At 38.2% G+C, this 26,854-nt stretch overlaps 1 protein-coding gene across 1 annotated transcript; it reads right to left on the bottom strand.

Annotated features, from left to right (window-relative positions):
• Positions 1-42: 42 nt before the first annotated feature.
• On the bottom strand, positions 43-26,566 carry tgfbr2l (transforming growth factor beta receptor-like). The gene is made up of 8 exons (XM_029427857.1): positions 26,428-26,566; positions 13,900-14,053; positions 11,287-11,498; positions 3,654-4,387; positions 2,842-2,979; positions 2,631-2,772; positions 1,969-2,096; positions 43-1,897 (listed from the first exon to the last, which is right to left on the bottom strand). The coding sequence occupies exons 1-8, from the start codon at positions 26,477-26,479 to the stop codon at positions 1,553-1,555; spliced, it is 1,905 nt and encodes a 634-aa protein (XP_029283717.1). The 5' UTR covers positions 26,480-26,566; the 3' UTR covers positions 43-1,552.
• Positions 26,567-26,854: the final 288 nt, after the last annotated feature.

Raw genomic sequence — 26,854 nt, 5'->3', positions numbered from 1 at the left:
ACACAAAATTAAAACGCAAATAAAACCAGACGGACAGAATTATTCATTATTACAGAAAAACAAACTTTATTGCAAAACAAACAACACGTTTTGGAGATTCTGTGTTTTCCATCCCATAGTGGTTTTCTGTTCTGTTGTGTTTTTACTCACTGGATCCTTCAGTGTTCATATTCACTCCTTTACAGATAATCAGTTCATGAATTATCATGAAGACCTTTTCCAGAAGTGTATAGCGGCACAACGCGTCCAGAACGAGCTCCTCCGGTTGATTCATACACGTGGGTTATAGTGAAGATAATCACAGTAGCTATTAAAGAATAATATAGAATGACATGGAGACCAGCTCCGACAACATGAAATGTTTACAATAAACATCAGAGTGTTTATCTCCGCCTGCAGAACTGCGACTGATCCTCTGTCAGATTTCAGGAAGTTCACCTTTTCACACGACTGCTCACTTTCTGTCTGGGACTGAATGTGTTTGTCATCGAGGCAAGAAAGTCTTTGGTTATTCCTGTTCCCTCCGGTCGTCAGGTGAACAATCCAGGACGTCCCAGAAAGAAAAACATGGAGGCTGTGATGATCAGTTTGTTCATCACAGCCTCTATCAGCGGTTCATCAGTTGATCCACCATTTTGTTTCAGACGTAAATATTTCATCAACGTTTGGATGGATTTTGATGAAATGTGGTTCATCATTCACGTTCCCCTCAGGATGAAACGTAATTACTTCTGTGATCTTTTGACTTTTCATGTAGCGGCACCAACAGTTACTTAAGTAATAAGATGTTAAACATTATACCAGCTAAACATCAGCCTGTTAGCATGCTAGCATTAGCTAATTAGCAGTAAACCTTAAGTCTTCCTGAGGCTGATGAAAAGTCAGACGATCATTAAAGTTATTACAACTCATCCTGAGGGGAACATGAATGATGAACCACATTTCATCACAACTGGACTGACAGGCCGACAGACTTTGCAATCTCTAAAGCTACACAGCTAGCATGGCTTAAAAGACACATACGCATACACAAGGCTAAAAATATGCAGCATGTATTCACAAAATGTTTTTTAAAGGAGACCACGTTTGTGGAACGCAGAGTTTTGCATTTATACACTTATTCCTTCCCATCCTCTGACCCACCAGCTAACTTGACTTGTCCTGCAGACATTTCACTCAAAACCACCAAAATCAACCTGCTGGTGGCACCAGAGGAAAAGTCGGAGGATCACCAAAGTCCTCAGGATTCATCCTCTGGGGAACATGAATGTCTGAACTAAATTTCATCAAAATCCATCCAACAGTTGTTGAGATATTTCAGTGTGGACAGACATGCTGCTAAAATGGAACACCATTATGACAGTATCAGTTACAGGCAGTTTATTATCTGCCACTACAGTTTAGATTTATGGACATCATCATCAGTCTCTTCACAATCCGATGCTTCAGATCTGTTACAGTAACACTGGTGTAAAAACAACAGATTACACAAACCGTGTAAACGCAGCAACAGGAGGAAGGAGGGATCATAGCGTGGGACGAGGTCCAGCACTCACACCACAGTCCCAGCAGGACCCAGGGAATCATGGGATACCTCCGCACCACCCGTCTTAGAGTCTGGCTGAGGATTCTGGAGGGAGGAAGAGGAGGAGGGCGAGGAAGCAGCAGTGGACAAGGAGGGACTCTGGTCATTGTCTGGTGTCTCCGAGTCCTTTTCTCTCTCTCCGTCTTCCTCTCCGTCAGCTTCTCTCCTCGGTTCCTCCTCCTGCCCTCCTTCCTGCTCCTCCTCCTCCTGCTGCAGGACGTTGAAGCGCTCCACCACGCAGTGCGCCGTCAGTCGGGCCTCGGGGTCGTGATCCCAGCACTCAGTGACGGTGGAGCAGAAGACGCTCATCCCCTGGAGGACAGAAGACTGCAGTTAGACAGCAGGTACAAACACCAGGATATCAAAGACATATGAACTCTGACCTGGTGCTGCATCCACGCCGAGGGGATGTCCGGCCGTCCTCGGTCCCTCAGCACCAGGTCTCTCATGCTGTCCACACAGGGCTGCTCACAAACCTTGGAGCCAAACGCCGGCTCGTAGCTCTTCACCTCTGCACCAACACACACATATTCACACACATTACACTCACAAAGACATCATTCAAAGATAAACTCTTTACAGCTTTTTAGAATCTTTCAGCTCATTGTTTATCTGTCCGGCCCACAACTTTACTGTTCTGGTTCACTCCCAGCGTTTTCATAGTGTTATTTTTTTCGAGAATAAGCTGTAAAGGGTCCTGTACTCTACCTGCTCAGCTGCAAACAGCAGACAGACACAGTTGGAGACTAGCTAGTGAACTTAGTGGAAGCTAAAGACCTTTCCCTCAGGAGGTGGTGGAGACCAAAATCAGATATAAAAGAGAGCAAATATTGGACTGACATTCATCAGGTGTACACAAACACCACTGAAAATGAATAATAATGTGAGGGAGGAAATGTGAGCAAGAGACACCCCTAAAACTAGATAAAAACAACATGTTTCTCAAACTTCGCCCTGAGCTGTAACGACGTGTGGACTGCCGGATGTTTGTCTCCGTTTGCCTCTATTCTCCTGAAGTTACATAGAAACACGTAGAAGCTCTTACCTCCGACGGCTTGGCAGCGGGAGGCCATCTCCCAGTGGACCAGCGCCATGGAGTAAACATCCATCTGTTTAAAGGCCTCAAGGTCCTCAAGGTTCACCCTGGACTCAAGTACCTCAGGAGCCATGTAGCGAGCGGTCCCCACCTGGACGGGATGATACAGGTTCAAGTTCTGCTTTGTGATGTATTTAAAAACTCACCCTTTATAGTTTACCTGTCCACTGTTGGCGTAGTCGTCGACAGTGAGGGAGAGGTCCAGTCTCAACGCCAGACCAAAGTCACACAGAGCGCAGTCCTTCCTGCTCTTTACCACAATGTTACTGCTCTTCAGGTCCCGATGGGCAACCGGCACCTACAGCAACACACACATCCAGCAACGAGCTCGTCAACAAGCAAAAAATGCAACTCGAAAAGCAACGACCTTACAACAGCACTGTTCCAGCTGAACAATCAAATCTGCAAGGACATCATTTCCACTGGGATCAGAGGGGGATGTGGTTCTTGAGTGAATATTTATTTCTCAAGATGGGAGTTAAAGCATTCTTAATCACCAACACTGAAACATTTTTGCAGAATATTTAGCTTATATTTAGAGACGACAAAGATAAAGAAAGTTTAAAGTCATTAGATTTGTCTTTCTCAGAACCATATCGATAATGTAGTGCACGGACATGCCACCATGTCAATTCAAAAATAATTGCTCTGCCACTACTGGCGTGTCCTAACGAGACATGAAGACACCGGGTCATGCCAAAGTCCAAATAGATTACAGCTGTGGAATTAAAGGCAATTTAATTATACTAGAGAGCAAACTGAAGGAGCCAGGAAGCTGAACTAGCTACTGTTCAACAGAGACCCTTTTCACTGAGTATGCATGGTCCAACATGTTATTAAGAAGAAGGTGACAGCTGGTTTCAGGGTCTTGTCGTTGAAGGCCGTGCCCTTGGTGCAGTCTGGACTGAAAATAAACAAGTTATATCAAACTGTCTTTATGAACCACATCTTAAACTGTATTTCTAGAGATACCTTTGGTATCCCACCAGGCGTTGTGTCGCTATGAAGATGAGCTAACCCTCTGGCAATGCTCCCAGCCAAGACAACAAGTTCCTTCCAGCTCAGGATGTTTGCTGTGAGGAAGTCCTGCAGGTTCCCAAGGCTGTGATAGGCCAGAACCAGCCAGTACTTCCTGAGGGGGTGGCCAGGTAGGCCCCTCTCTTCAGCTGCAAGGAATTGAACCACGTTGTCGTGCTCCAGCTTGGGGTCGGAGAAGATGGAGCACTCGTTTCTCCACGAGACGTACTCAACAGCCGGAAACACCTTCACCGCCACAGTTTCATAGCTGTTAACTCCGCCCTTCCTGCCGTCCAGCAGGCACGCCCTCCACACTTCAGCAAAGCGCCCCTTCCCCACCAGGACCTCAAGCTTGATGGGTAGTGGTTCTTCCAGCTGGCCCTGCCAGTCTGTCATGTCACCCATGCTGTTGGGAAATGGCCCCTTGGCATCCCCCCTTTCAGCTCCAGGACCCATCATCAAACCTCCTCCACCTTCTCCAAGAGCCCCACACGCCAGGTCGAAAGCCTGGTAGAGCTCTGGGGTGCGTTTGGTGGGCCAGGCAGGGCGTGCAGGAGGGCCCGGTTTGTCAGGACGGTGTGTGCGGTAGAAGTAGAAGGCGGCGGTGGCAACTATGGCCACCAGGATAGGAGGCACCAAGCTCACCACCACCACCGGGATCACATCTTTACTCTGCAGCTTGGAGAATCCTGCAGGAGCAGAGAAAACACTGAAATCGATCCATCCATCCATCTATTCATCTATCCATCCACCCATCCATCCATCTATCCATCTATTCATCTATCATCTATCCATCTATCCATCTATCCATCTATCAATCTATACATCTATCCATCTATCCATCTATTCATCTATCATCTATCCATCTATACATCTATCCATCTATCCATCTATCCATCTATACATCTATCCATCTATCCATCTATCCATCCATCCATCTATCCATCTATACATCTATCCATCTATGCATCTATCATCTATCCATCTATCCATCTATACATCTATACATCTATCCATCTATACATCTATTCATCTATCCATCTATGCATCTATCATCTATCCATCTATCCATCTATACATCTATACATCTATCCATCTATACATCTATTCATCTATCATCTATCCATCTATCCATCTATACATCTATCCATCCACCCATCCATCCATCTATCCATCTATTCATCTATCCATCTATACATCTATACATCTATACATCTATACATCTATCCATCTATTCATCTATCATCTATCCATCTATCCATCTATTCATCTATCCATCTAGCCATCTATACATCTATACATCTATCCATCTATTCATCTATTCATCTATTCATCTATCATCTATCCATCTATCCATCTATCCATCTATACATCTATCCATCTAGCCATCTATACATCTATACATCTATCCATCTATCCATCTATTCATCTATTCATCTATCATCTATCCATCTATCCATCTATCCATCTATACATCTATCCATCTAGCCATCTATACATCTATACATCTATCCATCTATCCATCTATACATCTATCCATCTATACATCTATACATCTACACATCTATCCATCTATACATCTATCCATCTACCCATCTATCCATCTATAATCAAATCAAATCAAATTTATTTGTATAGCCCAATATCACAAATTATACATTTGTCTCAGTGTGCTTTACAGACTGTACAGGTTACGACATCCTCTGTCCTTAGACCCTCGCATCGCACAAGGAAAAACTTCCTAAAAGAAACCCCATAATTAAAGGGGGAAACATGGAAGAAACCTCAGGGAGAGCAACTGAGGAGGGATCCCTCTCCCAGGACGGACAGACGTGCAATAGATGTCGTGTGTACAGGATAAACAACATAGTACAAATACAACATTTGACAGAAATTATGTTGTGTTGGAAAAAAAAAAGAAATAGAAAGTATGGATGAATCCAGGAAAATGTCAATAAGGCTTCCCGGTGTCCAGCAGGACCAGGTCAGCAGGCGCTGTCACGATTCATGATCCTGACGTAAACTTTATCAGTGGCAACCTGCCACATGAGAGACAGACACTCTGGGGATGATGCCCCGGATGATGAGTTAGTAACATACATTTACATAAATGCATACAGATAGAGAGGGAGAAGAAGAGAGGGAGGGGAGGAGAGAGGAAGAGAAGGAAGAGAGCAGGGAGGTGTCCCCCGGCAGTCTAAGCCTATAGCAGCATAACTAGGGGCTGATCCAGGGCAAACCTGAGCCAGCCCTAACTATAAGCTTTATCAAAAAGGAAAGTCTTTAGCCTACTCTTAAATGTGGAGAGGGTGTCTGCCTCCCGAACACAAACTGGAAGCTGGTTCCACTGGAGAGGAGCTTGATAGCTGAAGGCTCTGGCTCCCATTGTACTCTTAGAGACTCTAGGAACCACAAGTAACCCTGCAGTCTGGGAGCACAATGCTCTAGTTGGTTTATAAGGTACTATGAGATCTTTAAGATATGCTGGAGCCTGACCATTAATTGATTTGTAAGTCAGGAGAAGGATTTTGAATTCTATTCTGTATTTTACCGGGAGCCAGTGCAGAGCAGCTAATACAGGAGTAATATGATCCCGTTTCCTTGTTCTAGTCAATACACGTGCCGCTGCATTTTGGATCAACTGAAGAGTCTTAAGCGACCTTTTGGGACAACCTGATAACAATGAATGGACAAATGCATGGACTAGTTTTTCTGCATAATTTTGAGACAGGATGTGTCTTATTTTTGCAATGTTACGTAGATGAAAGAAGGCAGTCCTTGAGATTTGTTTTATGTGGGAGTTAAACGACAGATCTTGATCAAAGATGACGCCAAGATTCCTTACAGTGGTGTTGGAGGCCAAGTTAATGCCATCCAGAGCTTCTATGTCATTAGAAAATGCGTTTCAGAGGCGTTTAGGGCCAAGTATAATAACTTCAGTTTTGTCTGTGTTTAAAATCAAGAAGTTGCTAGACATCCAAGATTTTATGTCCTTAAGGCTTGAAGTTTAGCCAATTGATTGGTTTCATCTGGTTTAATTGATAGATATAATTGGGTATCATTCGCATAACAATGAAAGTTTATAGAGTGGTTCCTTATAATATTGCCCAAAGGAAGCATATATAAGGTGAATAGAATCGGTCCAAGTACAGAACCCTGCGGAACTCCAAGACTGACTTTGGCTGTCATGGAGGATTTATCGTTAACAAGTACAAATTGAGATCGCTCAGATAAATAGGACTTGAACCAGCTTAGTGCGGTTCCTTTTATGCCAACACAATGTTCCAGTCTCTGTAGTAGAAAGTCCTGATCAACAGTGTGGAAAGCAGCACTGAGGTCTAACAAGACAAGAACAGAGACAAGTCCTTTGTCTGATGCCAATAGAAGGTCATTGGTAACTTTCACCAGTGCCGTCTCTGTGTTATGATGAACTCTAAATCCAGATTGAAAAACCTCAAATAAACTATTATTATGTAAAAAGTCACACAACTGTTTTGCGACTGCTTTCTCGAGGATCTTAGCGAGAAAGGGAAGGTTAGATATCGGCCTATAGTTGGCTAAAACCTCTGGATCAAGACCAGGCTTTTTAAGAAGTGGTTTTATTACAGCTACTTTAAAGGATTGTGGTACGTAGCCAGATAATAGAGACAGGTTGATCATATTTAATAACGAAGTGTTAATTAAGGGTAAAACTTCTTTAAACAGTTTAGTTGGAATCGGGTCTAAAAGACAGGTTGATGCTTAGACGATGAGATTGTTGAAGTTAGTTGGTTAAGGTTGATTAGGAGTAAAACAGTCGAGATATATTTCAGGAGTTACAGATGTTTTTAAGGTTCTGGAGGTTGAAGTTAAGTCGTTACTGATTGAGGTCAGGAGGAGATTAATTTTGTCTCTAATAATTATAATTTTATGGTTAAAGAAACTCATAAAGTCGTCACTACTGAGAGATATAGGAATAGAAGGCTCTGTAGAGCTGTGGCTCTCTGTCAGCCTCAGTGCTGAACAGAAACCTGGGGTTGTTCTTATTTTCTTCTATTAAGGAAGAGTAATAAACTGCTCTGGCATTACGGAGAGCCTTTTTATACGTTTTAAGATGATCTAACCAGACTAAACGAGATTCTTCCAATTTAGTGGAACGCCATTTACTTTCAAGATTTCTCGACTTTTGTTTTAGTTTGCGGATTTGTAAATGAAGCCGGAGCTTTCTTTTTCTGTTTTATGATCTTCTTCTTTAGAGGAGCGACAGAGTCGAGTGTTATTCACAGTGAGGCTGCAGCACTATCAACAAGATGATTAATTTGGGAGGGACTAAAGTTAGCATTGGAGTCCTCTGTTATATTGATATTGAGTCCTGGTATTGAATTAAGTGCTGATGGAATCACTTCCTTAAATTTAGTCACAGCACTTTCAGATAAACATCGAGCGTAGGATATTTTGCCTACTGGCTTGTAGTCCAGTAACAGGACTTCAAAAGTTATTAAAAAATGTTCTGATAAAAGAGGATTATGTGGACACACTAATAAACTTTCAATTTCAACACCATATCCCAGAACAAGGTCCAGAGTGTGGTTTAAACAGTGAGTTGGTTCATGTACATTCTGACTGAACCCAGTGAATCTAATATTGAGATAAATGCATTATTAAGGCTCACTATCAACATCCACATGAATATTAAAGTCACCTACAATAATTACTTTATCTGTTTTAAGGACTAAATTTGATAAAAATTCTGAGAATTCAGATAGAACTTCAGAATACGGACCAGGAGGGCGGTACACAGGAACTAATAAAACTGGCTTTATTGTTTCCATGTTGGGTTTGAGAGCGTAAGAACAAGGCTTTCAAAAGAGTTATAGTTCAGTTTAGGTTTAGGATTGATCAAGAGGTTTGAGTCAAATATGGCCGCAACTCCACCTCCTCGGCCAGTACCTCGAGGAATGTGAGTATTAATATGACCAGGTGGAGTGGATTCATTTAGACTGACATATTCTTCATGTCTCAGGTTTCAGTGAGACAACATAAATCAATCTTATTATCTGATATTAAATCATTTACCAATCCAGCTTTCGTTGATAAAGATCTGATGTTTAAGAGCCCACATTTAATTTTTCGATTTAGTTGTACTTTTGCAGCGGTGGTGTTTATTTTAATTAGATTTTCATGTGTAACTCCTCTTCTGTTAACCATAGACTTGATTAGTTTCAGTGGTCGTGGGGCAGACACAGTCACTATGGGGATTTGAGTGGGTGACTGCCCGGAAAGAAGCACAGAGAAGTGTGTAAGACTGCAACTCTTTGTCATTTATACATCTATACATCTATCCATCTATTCATCTATACATCTATCCATCTATCCATCTATACATCTATCCATCTATCCATCTATCCATCTATACATCTGTACATCTATCCATCTATCAATCTATCCATCTATCCATTTATACATCTATCCATCTATCAATCTATCCATCTATACATCTATCCATCTATCCATCTATCCATCTATCCATCTATACATCTGTACATCTGTACATCTGTACATCTATCCATCTATCAATCTATCCATCTATACATCTATCCATCTATCCATCTATACATCTGTACATCTGTACATCTGTACATCTATCCATCTATACATCTATACATCTATACATCTATACATCTATCAATCTATCAATCTATACATCTATCCATCTATTCATCTATCCATCTATCCATCTATCCATCTATACATCTGTACATCTGTACATCTGTACATCTATCCATCTATTCATCTATACATCTATACATCTGTACATCTGTACATCTGTACATCTATCCATCTATCCATCTGTACATCTATCCATCTATACATCTATCCATCTGTCCATCTATCCATCTATACATCTGTACATCTGTACATCTGTACATCTATCCATCTGTCCATCTATCCATCTATCCATCTATACATCTATCCATCTGTACATCTATTCATCTATCCATCTATCCATCTATCCATCTATCCATCTATACATCTATTCATTTATCCATCTGTACATCTATTCATCTATCCATCTATACATCTATCCATCTATCCATCTGTACATCTGTACATCTGTACATCTATCCATCTATACATCTATCCATCTATCCATCTATCCATCTATACATCTATCCATCTATACATCTATCCATCTATCCATCTATACATCTATCCATCTATCCATCTATACATCTATCCATCTATCCATCTGTACATCTGTACATCTGTACATCTATCCATCTATCCATCTATCCATCTATACATCATCTATCCATCTACATCTATCCATCTATACATCTATCCATCTGTACATCTGTACATCTATCCATCTATACATCTATCCATCTATCCATCTGTACATCTGTACATCTATCCATCTATACATCTATCCATCTATCCATCTATACATCTATACATCTATCCATCTATCCATCTATCCATCTATCCATCTATACATCTATACATCTGTACATCTGTACATCTGTACATCTATCCATCTATACATCTATCCATCTATACATCTATCCATCTATACATCTATACATCTGTACATCTATCCATCTATACATCTATACATCTATCCATCTATACATCTATCCATCTATACATCTGTACATCTGTACATCTGTACATCTATCCATCTATCCATCTATACATCTATCCATCTATCCATCTGTACATCTGTACATCTGTACATCTATTCATCTATCCATCTGTACATCTGTACATCTATCCATCTATCCATCTATACATCTGTACATTTGTACATCTATTCATCTATCCATCTATCCATCTATACATCTATCCATCTATCTATCAATCTATCCATCTGTACATCTATCCATCTATACATCTATACATCTATCCATCTGTACATCTGTACATCTATCCATCTATCCATCTGTACATTTGTACATCTATTCATCTATCCATCTATCCATCTATCCATCTATCTATCCATCTATCCATCTGTACATCTATCCATCTATACATCTATTCATCTATCCATCTATCCATCTATCCATCTATCCATCTATACATCTATACATCTGTACATCTGTACATCTATCCATCTATCCATCTATCCATCTATACATCTGTACATCTATCCATCTATCCATCTATACATCTGTACATCTATACATCTGTACATCTATCCATCTATCCATCTATTCATCTGTACATCTATCCATCTAAACATCTATTCATCTATTCATCTATTCATCTATACATATATACATCTATACATCCATCCATCCATCCATCCATCTATCCATCCAACCATCTATCCATCTATCCATCCATCCATGTACTTATCTATTCATTCAACTGTCTTGTTCGTCTATTCCACAATTTCTATAATGTTCTCATCCATTTAGAATCAATCTAACAATGTGTCTATTTGTTCATCATCTATCTGATCACACACAAATTCCTAAATATGTATTGCATCCCAGAACAAGCCATCTATTCACCCGTTTATCAGGGATATTTTCTTCCAAACACTTTGTTCATTTATCCACCACCATCATCCATCCATTAACCCCTTCACGCGTCATGTATTCACCGTTGGCTCCCTTGCCGAAGATGAGTTTGTCGTTACACTCGTGTTCTCCGCGGCAGCCACAGACCATCATGGCTCCGTCCTCTGCAGGCTGCGGGACCATGTGACACTCTCTGGAGGTGAAGTTGAGCAGCAGGTCGGGGTCCACGCCCTCCAGAGGCAGGGTGGGGTTGTGACACATCGTGTGCACCGTCATCGTGTCGTTGTTCTTCCTCCTGGAAGAGTGAAAATAACATAACATGTCGTGTGCAGTCAGTGTGCAGGTTACGTTTATATTTTCATCTTCCATAGTTTTATATTTGATCATTTATGTTGTTCCTGTTTTAGCTTCTGCACTACTTTGTGTTTTATGTTTTCTTTCTAGTTTTTACTCCATTTTTCTTTATAAATTCTTTTGTTGGAGATAAACATTCTTTTGGCAGCGAGAGGATCAAAGCAAAGAAACTCTAATATCTCATTTAACTTCAAGATTTTAAAGGAAGATCAAGTATTTGTGATTCCACTCGTAATAAACTTTTCGTACTGCAGAAGTAACGTATAGATGTCTAGATGTAAACTGTAAATGTTTATTCTTGGTCTCTCATCTTGAGCCCAATGAGAATAAAAGATGAAATTATTACATTTCTAAAACATATACATGAACCAACAGCACGAGAACAACATTAATAATAATTATGTAGATTGTTTTAGATGCAGATATAAACTCACAGATTTCATACATGAAACCAAGTAAAACATTTACTTTTCAAGTATTTTATATATTTTGTCATCAAACAACATGTTGATGTTTTTCAATTTGAGCAAAACAAATGTTCTTTCACCAGCGAAGGCCACAAAATCATCTCCTGTATGTATTTCTTGAGCGTCTCCACAACAACAAGTCTTTTTACTCCTCACGGAGAATCAAAGACTTTCAATACAGTTCAGAAGCAAAGCTGAAAACAACGAAGAGATAATTCCTTTTCTTTTACGGCACAACATAGTTTGTAGTTTTACAAGTTGACTGCATGAAAAAATGACAAAAAAGTTATTTAAGTACTTGAATCACTTTGCAAAAATGAATGTATTTAAAAACCAGGAAGGTTCTGCAAACACTAGTGTCCATGTAGTGCACGACTCCCACTGCAGCAGATTAATAATATAATATTAATCTTTATACAGGGTTAGGGTTAGGGTTACAAAATGTTCCACAAACACAAAGTTTCTCTTGAGTTTGTGAAGAATGAATTAGTTATAGTTGAGTTAACTAAACTCCGAGCAGCTCCACTATGATCCTCCTCAACTTTGCCCTGAATAAAGCAGCGCGTCTATTTCTTCTTCTACTCTTATCTCTGGTTTCCTGCAGCTATCTGGGAGGGTGGGACGGGCTGACGTGAACAGGAAATGAGAGGGGTGCAGCAAGGGGGATCCCGGCCCTGAGCGCTGTTATCCAAACAAAAGCCCGAATCAGCAGAAACTTTCCAGTGTGTGAAGCCTGGAAAACAACTGTGAGAAATCAAATATGAGAAATAAAAAGTGCAGTCATGTGGGTTTCTGTTCCTGATGTTTCATAACGCTGAGCAACATGTAGAAGCAGCTCAGCTGTTCTGTGCTGATCCTGCACTTTGATATGTGTGTCTCTACGGGACAGCAGAGGCTGCAGGACACATCGTGCTCCTTCACTCAGCAGAGCGCTTAAAGCTAAACACCACAAACAGACGACAGCGAGTACAAATATAAAACACAAATACTACAATAACTCAGAACATGTGACATGTTTTCACAACCGCTCCACTAAGTTCTCTGTAGTTCTGTGCGGCTGAAGAGATCCTGAAGCTGCAGCTGCTGCACTTCTTCTTTACTGCTTCAGAAGATCAGATTACAATCATCTTTATTACCACGTATCACTGACAGGAACACCGCGGAAACATCAAGACAGGAAACAAGAAGAAAGGCAAAGCACTAAAAACGTCAAGAGCATAAATAGACAATAAAAAGTTACTTATTCTGTAACAAACATGTACAAATGTACGTTTGTCTAAACTGTGTTCATTAAAGGAGCAGCTTTCAGGAAACATTTCCCCTTTTTGCTGAGAGTTCGATGATCAGATTATAGATATGAAACTATGGTCATCAGCTGGTTAGCTTAGTTTAGCATAAAGACTGGAAACAGGTGGAAACAGCTAGCCTAGCTCTGTCCAAAGGTAACACAATGCACTTAGTATTGTTATTGATTATCTTAATTTAGTGATTTGTCGATAGTCAGGAGGATATATTATATTATAATGGACCAAAAGGCAAAATACTACAAACAGTCTGTTGCAGACTGTAAAGGCTTAAAGAATATTTATTTATGTTTGTACTTCATTAATCGCAGTGGAAATGTTACAGCAGCTGAGAGCAAAAAGATGAAGTTAAAGATTAAAAACAATACAATACTTATAAACAATAACTTAAAATAAGTGGGAGAAGGTTTACTGGAGACATATAAACATGTTTAGTAAACCAGGAGGACAAAGTGCAAGTAGGTTGTAAGAAAGGTTTTTAAAGTGTTTTACTTTCTTTCACTGTGAAATATGTGTAAAACAAATGCACAATTGAATAAAAGAAATAGTGTAATGTTTTAAAAGCTCTCACCACATGGCGATGCAGATCTCGTCGATGATGGTGCAGAAGGACGACAGAGTGCAGTTACTGAAGCAGACGCTGTCCTTACACACCGGACTGGACACCTCGCACCACTTACACAGGTTGAAGCTCAGGTGGCTGAAACACTGAACACCTGGAACACCTGCAGGGACAGAAAGAAAGAGTTACGTTTTACCTGCAGAATCAAAAACTAAAAGAAAAGTTTTTCCTTGCGCGGTCAAAAAGAAAAAGGTAACTTTGGGATCACAAAGAGACACAACTCAACTACAAAGAGACACAGCACGACTACAAAGAGACACAAAACGACTACGAAGAGACACAAAACGACTACGAAGAGACACAAAATGACTACGAAGAGACACAAAACGACTACAAAGAGACACAAAACGACTACGAAGAGACACAAAATGACTACGAAGAGACACAAAACGACTACAAAGAGACACAAAACGACTACAAAGAGACACAAAATGACTACAAACAGACACAAAACGACTACGAAGAGACACAAAATGACTACAAAGAGACACAAAACGACTACGAAGAGACACAATATGACTACAAAGAGACACAACACGACTACAAAGAGACACAAAATGACGACAATGAGACACAACACGACTACAAAGAGACACAACACGACTACGAAGAGACACAAAATGACTACAAAGAGACACAAAACGACTACGAAGAGACACAAAACGACTACAAAGAGACACAAAATGACTACAAAGAGACACAAAACGACTACGAAGAGACACAACATGACTACAAATAGACACGAAATGACTACAAAGAGACACAAAACAACTACAAAGAGACACAACACGACTACAAAGAGACACAACACGACTACAAAGAGACACAAAAGGACTACAGAGAGACACAACACGACTACAAAGAGACACAACACTACTACAAAGAGACACAAAACGACTACAAAGAGACCAACATGACAACAAAGAGACACAAAATGACTACATAGAGACACAACACGACTACAAAGAGACACAACACAACTACAAAGAGACACAAAACGACTACAAAGAGACACAACATGACTACAAAGAGACACAAAACGACTACAAAGACACACAAAACGACTACAAAGAGACACAACACGACTACAAAGAGACACAAAATGACTACAAAGAGACACAACACGACTACAAAGAGACACAATACAACTACAAAGAGACACAACACGACTACAAAGAGACACAACACGACTACAAAGAGACACAAAAGGACTACAGAGAGACACAACACGACTACAAAGAGACACAACACTACTACAAAGAGACACAAAACGACTACAAAGAGACACAACATGACAACAAAGAGACACAAAATGACTACAAAGAGACACAAAACGACTACGAAGAGACACAACACAACTACAAAGAGACACAAAACGACTACAAAGAGACACAACATGACTACAAAGAGACACAAAACGACTACAAAGACACACAAAACGACTACAAAGAGACACAACACAACTACAAAGAGACACAAAATGACTACAAAGAGACACAACATGACTACAAAGAGACACAACACGACTACAAAGAGACACAAAATGACTACAAAGAGACACAACACGACTACAAAGAGACACAAAACAACTACAAAGAGACACAACACGACTACAAAGAGACACAACACGACTACAAAGAGACACAAAAGGACTACAGAGAGACACAACACGACTACAAAGAGACACAACACTACTACAAAGAGACACAAAACGACTACAAAGAGACACAACATGACAACAAAGAGACACAAAATGACTACAAAGAGACACAAAACGACTACGAAGAGACACAACACAACTTCAAAGAGACACAAAACGACTACAAAGAGACACAACATGACTACAAAGAGACACAAAACGACTACAAAGACACACAAAACGACTACAAAGAGACACAACACAACTACAAAGAGACACAAAATGACTACAAAGAGACACAACATGACTACAAAGAGACACAACACGACTACAAAGAGACACAAAATGACTACAAAGAGACACAACACGACTACAAAGAGACACAATACAACTACAAAGAGACACAACACGACTACAAAGAGACACAACACGACTACAAAGAGACACAAAAGGACTACAGAGAGACACAACACGACTACAAAGAGACACAACATGACAACAAAGAGACACAAAATGACTACAAAGAGACACAAAACGACTATGAAGAGACACAACACAACTACAAAGAGACACAAAACGACTACAAAGAGACACAACATGACTACAAAGAGACACAAAACGACTACAAAGACACACAAAACGACTACAAAGAGACACAACACAACTACAAAGAGACACAAAATGACTACAAAGAGACACAACATGACTACAAAGAGACACAACACGACTACAAAGAGACACAAAATGACTACAAAGAGACACAACACGACTACAAAGAGACACAAAACAACTACAAAGAGACACAACACGACTACAAAGAGACACAACACGACTACAAAGAGACACAAAAGGACTACAGAGAGACACAACACGACTACAAAGAGACACAACACTACTACAAAGAGACACAAAACGACTACAAAGAGACACAACATGACAACAAAGAGACACAAAATGACTACAAAGAGACACAAAACGACTACGAAGAGACACAACACAACTTCAAAGAGACACAAAACGACTACAAAGAGACACAACATGACTACAAAGAGACACAAAACGACTACAAAGACACACAAAACGACTACAAAGAGACACAACACAACTACAAAGAGACACAAAATGACTACAAAGAGACACAACATGACTACAAAGAGACACAACACGACTACAAAGAGACACAAAATGACTACAAAGAGACACAACACGACTACAAAGAGACACAAAATGACTACAAAGAGACACAACATGACTACAAAGAGACACAAAACGACTACGAAGAGACACAAAATGACTACAAAGAGACACAAAACAACTACAAAAAGACACAAAACAACCACAAAGAGACACAAAACAACCACAAAGAGACACAACACGACTACAAAGACCTGATGATACTTTTACTGCTCTGTAATGTAAACATGTCCTTCACCAGTATATCTCTGCCACGTACAGATCACTTCACGTGACTGTGGAGCAGGATGTGTGTGTGTGTGTGTATGTGTGTGTGTGTGTGTGTGTGTGTGTATCCAAACACTTAGCATGAAGCTAAACATGCTAACAGAGAGGAGGTTTCTACTGGACTCTGTGGAAACACAAAACAAACACTTTTAGTGTGTAGTTGTGTGCTTGAATATTTGTGAATCTACAGTACTGTGTGCGTGTGAGATGCTCTGCCACATCATAACAACAGCAGTGATCAGTCCCAGATGACACAGAAATGCCAGTTAAATCAAAACAACACACCCAAACACACACACACACACCCACACACACACACACACACATACACACACACACACCAGTGCATATCTACAGAGACATGCACTCAATTACACACACAAACTTAACCACACTACATTATAATTATATACTTCATACACACACACATACACAAACACCCACACAAACAGACACACACACACACACACACAGCTGAAGTTATTCCAGATGTTTCTTCCAAACAGAGTTGAAGACAAAGGAAAACGAAAAGTGAAAGAGCTCGAGAAGCAAAAAGCTCACTTTAATTAGAATCAGCACTGTGTGTGTGTGTGTGTGTGTGTGTGTGTGTGTGTGTGTGTGTGTGTGTGTGTGTGTGTGTGTGTGTGTGCGCCTCCAGGAATAAATTGAAGCCAGAAGTGAGGTGCGTTCAGAGCCAAGTTAGCATCCAACTCTCCGCCCTCGAAGGATCATGGGAAATATCAGAACTCCACGCTGCTGTGAGACACTCACACACACTCACACACACACACACACACACACTCACACACACACACACACACACACACACACACACACACACACACACACACACACACACACACACACACACACACACACACACACACACACTATAATAACTCGAATGTATCCGAAACCTTATGTGAAATATTGAGGGAATATAAAAAAAAATGTAATCCCATTTTACATCAGTGTTTCTATAGGAATATATATAATATATATAATATATATAATATATATTAATATAGATTATATATATTATATATATATAATATATATAATATATATTATATATATAATATAATATATACTATATATAATATATTATATATATATTATTATATATTATATATACTAATATATAACTTATATATTATATATAGTATATTATAATATATATCACTATATATTAAATATATACTATATCTAATATATATATTATATATATACTAGATATCATTAATAATATATAGTGTATATATACTATATATTATATATATATTATATATTAGTCTATACATATATATAACTATATATTATATATACTATCATCATAATATATCTATCTATCTATCTATATATAATATATAGTAATATATATTCTATATACTATATATAATATATCTATTATATATATTATATTCTCCTATCTATTCTCTCATCTCTCTCCTATCTCTCTTCTCCCTTCTCTCTGATCTATATCATATCTCTCTCCTCTCTCTCTCTCTCTCTCTCTCTCTCGTCTATCTATCTTCTCTATATATCTAAAGTACTGAATGTTTTCTTTCACAGTTTTATTATTATAGAATATTATAACATTCTGTTTTTATCACATATTTAATGTTGTAGTTTATCAATGTGGAGACATCTTTAGTTACTTAACGTTTATAGTACAACACTGACAGAACACATATTTATTATACAGTAATGTGTGTGTGTGTGTGTGTGTGTGTGTGTGTGTGTGTGTGTGTGTGTGTGTGTGTGTGTGTGTGTGTGTGTGTGTGTGTGAGTCATCAGGCCACCAACATGTCACCTCAATGTCCTCATTAGTACAAATACTTCTACAAATACAAGTACAAATACCCACTTCTTTCTTTCAGTGCCAGTCCGTCTCTTCTCCAGTGTCTTAAGAAAGCGCCAAGAAGCCTGTGTGTGTATTCATGAGGTTTCTCAGACACACTCACTCTTTGTTAGATGTGCGATAATAAGTTGATTTTTACACTCTGCTCCTCTGTTAATTCACTTCAGTTTAAAATCAGCTGAATAACAGACATTTATGATATAATATAATATAACATTATATAATATAACATAACATTATATAATATAACATAACATTATATAATATAATATAATATAAAAGAATATAATATATATAATATAATATAACATAATATAAAATAACATAACATAACATAATATAATACAACATAACATAATATAATATAAAAGAATATAATATATATAATATAATATAACATAATATAATATAATATAATATAAAAGAATATAATATATATAATATAATATAATACAACATAACATAATATAATATAAAAGAATATAATATATATAATATAATATAATACAACATAACATAATATAATATAAAAGAATATAATATATATAATATAATATAACATAATATAATATAATATAATATAAAAGAATATAATATATATAATATAATATAACATAATATAAAATAGTATAATATAACATAATATGATATAATATAAAAGATAAACGAGTCAAAATAAAAGTAAATTACAACAACATGACAATAAATAAATATTAATAAATATAAAGTAACAAACTTTAACTTATAGCTGGTATTTATTTTATTTTGTTTATTTTCAGTCTTACAAAATCATTTTTATTGTTATTTATTTTACGTGGAGCACTTTGCCTGCATGTTTGCATGAAAGTTAGCATGTTGCTAGTTAGCAGTAAACAGAAGTTCTGCAGGTCTTTGGTCAAAAACGTTTTGGAAACATAAAAATGTTGAAGTGATGAAGAGTCAGAAGATCAACTAAGTTGTTCCTGAAGGGAACATGAATAATTAACCACAAATATCAACCTGATGGTGGCGCTAAAGGCAAAGTCAGAGGATCATGAAAGTCAATGTGAGTCATTGTCTGAGAACGATAAATGTCTGAACAAACCTTCATGTCAATCCATCCAATTATTATTATTCAGTTCGGACCAAAGTGGTGCACCGACAGATATTAGCAACCATTAAGCTACGTCGCTAACTTTGCTAAAAACATTAAAATAAACTTGTATTGCAGCGGCACGTGTATTGACTAGAACAAGGAAACGGGATCATATTACTCCTGTATTAGCTGCACTGCACTGGCTCCCGGTAAAATACAGAATAGAATTCAAAATCCTCCTCCTGACTTACAAATCAATTAATGGTCAGGCTCCAGCATATCTTAAAGATCTCATAGTAACTTATAAACCAACTAGAGCATTGCGCTCCCAGACTGTAGGGTTACTTGTGGTTCCTAGAGTCTCTAAGAGTACAATGGGAGCCAGAGCCTTCAGCTATCAAGCTCCTCTCCAGTGGAACCAGCTTCCAGTTTGTGTTCGGGAGGCAGACACCCTCTCCACATTTAAGAGTAGGCTAAAGACTTTCCTTTTTGATAAAGCTTATAGTTAGGGCTGGCTCAGGTTTGCCCTGGATCAGCCCCTAGTTATGCTGCTATAGGCTTAGACTGCCGGGGGACACCTCCCTGCTCTCTTCCTTCTCTTCCTCTCTCCTCCCCTCCCTCTCTTCTTCTCCCTCTCTATCTGTATACATTTATGTAAATGTATGTTACTAACTCATCATCCGGGGCATCATCCCCGGAGTGTCTGTCTCTCATGTGGCAGGTTGCCACTGATAAAGTTTACGTCAGGATCAGGAATTGTGGCTGCGCCTGCTGCCCTGGTCCTGCTGGACACCGGGAAGCCTTATTGACATTTTCCTGGATTTATCCAAACTTTCTCTTTTTCCAACACAACATCATTTCTGTCAAATGTTGTATTTGTACTATGTTGTTTATCCTGTACACACGACATCTATTGCACGTCTGTCCGTCCTGGGAGAGGGATCCCTCCTCAGTTGCTCTCCCTGAGGTTTAGAACATGTTTCCCCCTTTAATTATTATTAATTCTAAGGACAGAGGATGTCGTAACCTGTACAGTCTGTAAACACTGAGACAAATGTATAATTTGTGATATTGGGCTATACAAATAAATTTGATTTGATTTGAAACTTCACTCTCTGATGCTTGTGTTTCTTTTTGTTTTTCCTGCTTTGTGCCTCCGAGAAACTCTTAATGCAACGAATACGTTTCCCTGCGCAACAAACAAATGATCTGCGATCTTCATCTTTTTGCAATAATTACATTTAATTTAGATACTTCACTAATGCATGAAAAATATAGTTAGAGTACTTAAAGTAAGTGTTCCTGTTGCATTGATGTGTGTGTTACATGTTCCTGTTACATTAATGTGTGTTACATGTTCCTGTTACATTAATGTGTGTGTTACATGTTCCTGTTACATTAATGTGTGTGTTACATGTTCCTGTTGCATTAATGTGTGTGTTACATGTTCCTGTTACATTAATGTGTGTGTTACATGTTCCTGTTACATTAATGTGTGTGTTACATGTTCCTGCTGCATTAATGTGTGTGTTACATGTTCCTGTTACATTAATGTGTGTGTTACATGTTCCTGTTACATTAATGTGTGTTACATGTTCCTGTTACATTAATGTGTGTGTTACATGTTCCTGTTACATTAATGTGTGTGTTACATGTTCCTGTTACATTAATGTGTGTTACATGTTCCTGTTACATTAATGTGTGTGTTACATGTTCCTGTTGCATTGATGTGTGTGTTACATGTTCCTGTTACATTAATGTGTGTGTGACATGTTCCTGTTACATTAATGTGTGTGTTACATGTTCCTGCTGCATTAATGTGTGTGTTACATGTTCCTGTTACATTAATGTGTGTGTTACATGTTCCTGTTGCATTAATGTGTGTGTTACATGTTCCTGTTACATTAATGTGTGTGTGACATGTTCCTGTTACATTAATGTGTGTGTTACATTAATGTGTGTGTTACATGTTCCTGTTACATTAATGTGTGTGTTACATTAATGTGTGTGTTACATGTTCCTGTTACATTAATGTGTGTTACATGTTCCTGTTACATTAATGTGTGTGTTACATGTTCCTGTTACATTAATGTGTGTTACATGTTCCTGTTACATTAATGTGTGTGTTACATGTTCCTGCTGCATTAATGTGTGTGTTACATGTTCCTGCTGCATTAATGTATGTGTTACATGTTCCTGTTACATTAATGTGTGTGTTACATGTTCCTGTTGCATTAATGTGTGTGTTACATGTTCCTGCTGCATTAATGTGTGTGTTACATGTTCCTGTTACATTAATGTGTGTGTTACATGTTCCTGTTACATTAATGTGTGTTACATGTTCCTGTTACATTAATGTGTGTGTTACATGTTCCTGTTACATTAATGTGTGTTACATGTTCCTGTTACATTAATGTGTGTGTTACATGTTCCTGTTACATTAATGTGTGTGTTACATGTTCCTGCTGCATTAATGTGTGTGTTACATGTTCCTGTTACATTAATGTGTGTGTTACATGTTCCTGTTACATTAATGTGTGTTGCATGTTCCTGTTACATTAATCTGTGTGTTACATGTTCCTGCTGCATTAATGTGTGTGTTACATGTTCCTGTTGCATTAATGTGTGTGTTACATGTTCCTGTTACATTAATGTGTGTGTTACATGTTCATGTTACATTAATGTGTGTGTTACATGTTCCTGCTGCATTAATGTGTGTGTTACATGTTCCTGTTACATTAATGTGTGTGTTACATGTTCCTGTTGCATTAATGTGTGTGTTACATGTTCCTGCTGCATTAATGTGTGTGTTACATGTTCCTGTTACATTAATGTGTGTGTTACATGTTCCTGTTACATTAATGTGTGTGTTACATGTTCCTGTTACATTAATGTGTGTGTTACATGTTCCTGTTACATTAATGTGTGTGTTACATGTTCCTGCTACATTAATGTGTGTGTTACATGTTCCTGCTGCATTAATGTGTGTGTTACATGTTCCTGCTACATTAATGTGTGTGTTACATGTTCCTGCTGCATTAATGTGTGTGTTACATGTTCCTGTTACATTAATGTGTGTGTTACATGTTCCTGTTGCATTAATGTGTGTGTTACATGTTCCTGCTGCATTAATGTGTGTGTTACATGTTCCTGTTACATTAATGTGTGTGTTACATGTTCCTGTTGCATTAATGTGTGTGTTACATGTTCCTGCTGCATTAATGTGTGTGTTACATGTTCCTGTTACATTAATGTGTGTGTTACATGTTCCTGTTACATTAATGTGTGTGTTACATGTTCCTGCTACATTAACGTGTGTGTTACATGTTCCTGCTGCATTAATGTGTGTGTTACATGTTCCTGTTACATTAATGTGTGTGTTACATGTTCCTGTTACATTAATGTGTGTGTTACATGTTCCTGCTGCATTAATGTGTGTGTTACATGTTCCTGCTGCATTAATGTGTGTGTTACATGTTCCTGTTGCATTAATGTGTGTGTTACATGTTCCTGTTACATTAATGTGTGTTACATGATCCTGTTACATTAATGTGTGTGTTACATGTTCCTCTTACATTAATGTGTGTGTTACATGTTCCTGTTACATTAAAGTGTGTTACATGATCCTGTTACATTAATGTGTGTGTTACATGTTCCTGTTACATTAAAGTGTGTTACATGATCCTGTTACATTAATGTGTGTGTTACATGTTCCTGTTACATTAATGTGTGTTACATGTTCCTGTTACATTAATGTGTGTGTTACATGTTCCTCTTACATTAATGTGTGTGTTACATGTTCCTGTTACATTAATGTGTGTGTTACATGTTCCTGCTACATTAATGTGTGTGTTACATGTTCCTGTTGTATTAATGTGTGTGTTACATGTTCCTGTTGCATTAATGTGTGTGTTACATGTTCCTGTTGCATTAATGTGTGTGTTACATGTTCCTGTTGCATTAATGTGTGTGTTACATGTTCCTGTTGCATTAATGTGTGTGTTACATGTTCCTGTTACATTAATGTGTGTGTTACATGTTCCTGCTGCATTAATGTGTGTGTTACATGTTTCTGTTACATTAATGTGTGTGTTACATGTTCCTGTTACATTAATGTGTGTTACATGTTACTGTTACATTAATGTGTGTTACATGTTCCTGTTACATTAATGTGTGTGTTACATGTTCCTGCTGCATTAATGTGTGTGTTACATGTTCCTGTTACATTAATGTGTGTGTTACATGTTCCTGTTACATTAATGTGTGTGTTACATGTTACTGTTACATTAATGTGTGTTACATGTTCCTGTTACATTAATGTGTGTTACATGTTCCTGTTACATTAATGTGTGTGTTACATGTTACTGTTACATTAATGTGTGTGTTACATGTTCCTGTTACATTAATGTGTGTGTTACATGTTCCTGCTGCATTAATTGGTGTTTACATGTTCCTGTTACATTAATGTGTGTGTTACATGTTCCCTGTTACATTAATGTGTGTGTTACATGTTCCTGTTACATTAATGTGTGTGTTACATGTTCCTGTTAGCATTAATGTGTGTGTTACATGTTCCTGTTACATTAATGTGTGTGTTACATGTTCCTGTTGCATTAATGTGTGTGTTACATGTTCCTGTTACATTAATGTGTGTGTTACATGTTCCTGTTACATTAATGTGTGTGTTACATGTTCCTGTTACATTAATGTGTGTGTTACATGTTCCTGTTACATTAATGTGTGTGTTACATGTTCCTGTTACATTAATGTGTGTGTTACATGTTCCTGCTTACATTAATGTGTGTGTTGTGTGTTACATGTTCCTGTTACATTAATGTGTGTGTTACATGTTCCTGTTACATTAATGTGTGTGTTACATGTTCCTGTTACATTAATGTGTGTGTTACATGTTCCTGTTACATTAATGTGTGTGTTACATGTTCCTGTTACATTAATGTGTGTGTTACATGTTCCTGTTACATTAATGTGTGTGTTACATGTTCCTGTTACATTAATGTGTGTGTTACATGTTCCTGTTACATTAATGTGTGTGTTACATGTTCCTGTTGCATTAATGTGTGTGTTACATGTTCCTGTTGCATTAATGTGTGTGTTACATGTTCCTGTTACATTAATGTGTGTTACATGTTCCTGTTACATTAATGTGTGTGTTACATGTTCCTGCTGCATTAATGTGTGTGTTTACATGTTCCTGTACATTAATGTGTGTGTTACATGTTCCTGTTACATTAATGTGTGTGTTACATGTTCCTGTTACATTAATGTGTGTGTTACATGTTCCTGTTACATTAATGTGTGTGTTACATGTTCCTGTTACATTAATGTGTGTGTTACATGTTCCTGCTGCATTAATGTGTGTGTTACATGTTCCTGTTACATTAATGTGTGTGTTACATGTTCCTGTTACATTAATGTGTGTGTTACATGTTCCTGTTACATTAATGTGTGTTACATGTTCCTGTTACATTAATGTGTGTGTTACATGTTCCTGCTGCATTAATGTGTGTGTTACATGTTCATGTTACATTAATGTGTGTGTTACATGTTCATGTTACATTAATGTGTGTGTTACATGTTCCTGTTACATTAATGTGTGTGTTACATGTTGCTGTTACATGAATGTGTGTGTTACATGTTCCTGTTACATTAATGTGTGTGTTACATGTTCCTGCTGCAGATGTTTTCCCTCCTTTACATCCTGTTGGTAGTTTAATGTACACGATGCAGAGAAATAAATTGACCTGTATAAGAAAACTAAATACACCAGATTTAAGTTTGACAACTGCGTGTTGGCTGTCTTCATATATATATATATATATAATATAATATAATAAATAAGTGTCATCTCAGAAACCATCCGGCACTTTTCATTTCTGCTTATCCAAAAACACAAATGTATACTTTAAATAGTTTAAGTAAAAGTAGTGATTGTGCAGTAAATGTTTGATATTTTATCCGATGCATTAGATTCTATCAGATCATCACATGTTTTGTATCTTTGTCTCTAAAAAGTCAATTTTTCATGAGTTCCTCAGAAAAACAGTTTCCAGCTTTGTGACATCATCTTCCAGCTGATCAAGAGGCTTTTTAAAGACTTCATTATCTGAAGAAGGATCTGAAGGGAACTTCATCACAAAGTTCATCTGGAGAAACATGTTGACAGGAAGGAGATCAACTGTGACAAGGAACCGAAGCTGTCAGAGTACAAAGTAGAATATGTATCTGAGCCTACAGGAGGAGAAGCATAAAGTTGCAGGAAATAGAAACTACTTCGCTGTATTTGTACTTGTGCTTCTTCCAGCACTGCAGCAGCGTCCAAAACAAAACGTCCCCCTCCATCATCTCTTTTCTCCGGCCTCAAACCTCCACAAACAGCTCCGAGGAAAAGAGAGAAAAGCCCGGAGAACAGGCAGCACTCACCGGCAGTCAGGAGGACGAGGATCCCGGTCCACAACGTCCAGCACCGAGCCATCGTGTGCGGGCAAAGAGAGGACAAACAGTCCGCCCGTTGTTCGGTCGCTCGGTCGCTCCTCGGCCCCGGTGTCAGCAGAGACACTCATGTATGTGGAGACAGAGACCAGATGTTTTTCATCCAGATGTGGGTAAGCCCCGCCCCCCGCTGCTGCCTCCGTGTCTGCACCGAGGAGCTGCTGCTGCTGCACGTGCTGTTATCAGCACTTCATCAGGAACTTCCAGTAAAAGCACAAGTTTCAAAATACTTAAAACCGGCTTCTGTCATTGAAATACTGCAGCTGCAGTATCATATTCTATATTATTATTGTATTCTTATCAGAGCATTAGTATTGATTAAGTCTACTTGTTATTATTTATTTATTTTGTCCCGTTT

This window comes from Cottoperca gobio, unplaced genomic scaffold (genome assembly GCF_900634415.1).
Source record: "Cottoperca gobio unplaced genomic scaffold, fCotGob3.1 fCotGob3_385arrow_ctg1, whole genome shotgun sequence".
Taxonomy (NCBI): Eukaryota; Metazoa; Chordata; class Actinopteri; order Perciformes; family Bovichtidae; genus Cottoperca; species Cottoperca gobio.
Note: the sequence above shows the minus strand (reverse complement) of the source record. Positions and strands in the feature narration are given on the sequence as shown.

Excerpts from the sequence above, each read along its gene's own strand:
- tgfbr2l (XM_029427857.1), bottom strand. The coding sequence starts at position 26,479 with ATGGCTCGGTGCTGGACGTTGTGGACCGGGATCCTCGTCCTCCTGACT. Across the intron at positions 14,054-26,427 it reads CCTCGTCCTCCTGACTGCCG|GTGTTCCAGGTGTTCAGTGT; the intron begins GTGAGTGCTGCC and ends CTGTCCCTGCAG. Across the intron at positions 4,388-11,286 it reads CTTCGGCAAGGGAGCCAACG|GATTCTCCAAGCTGCAGAGT; the intron begins GTGAATACATGA and ends CTGCTCCTGCAG.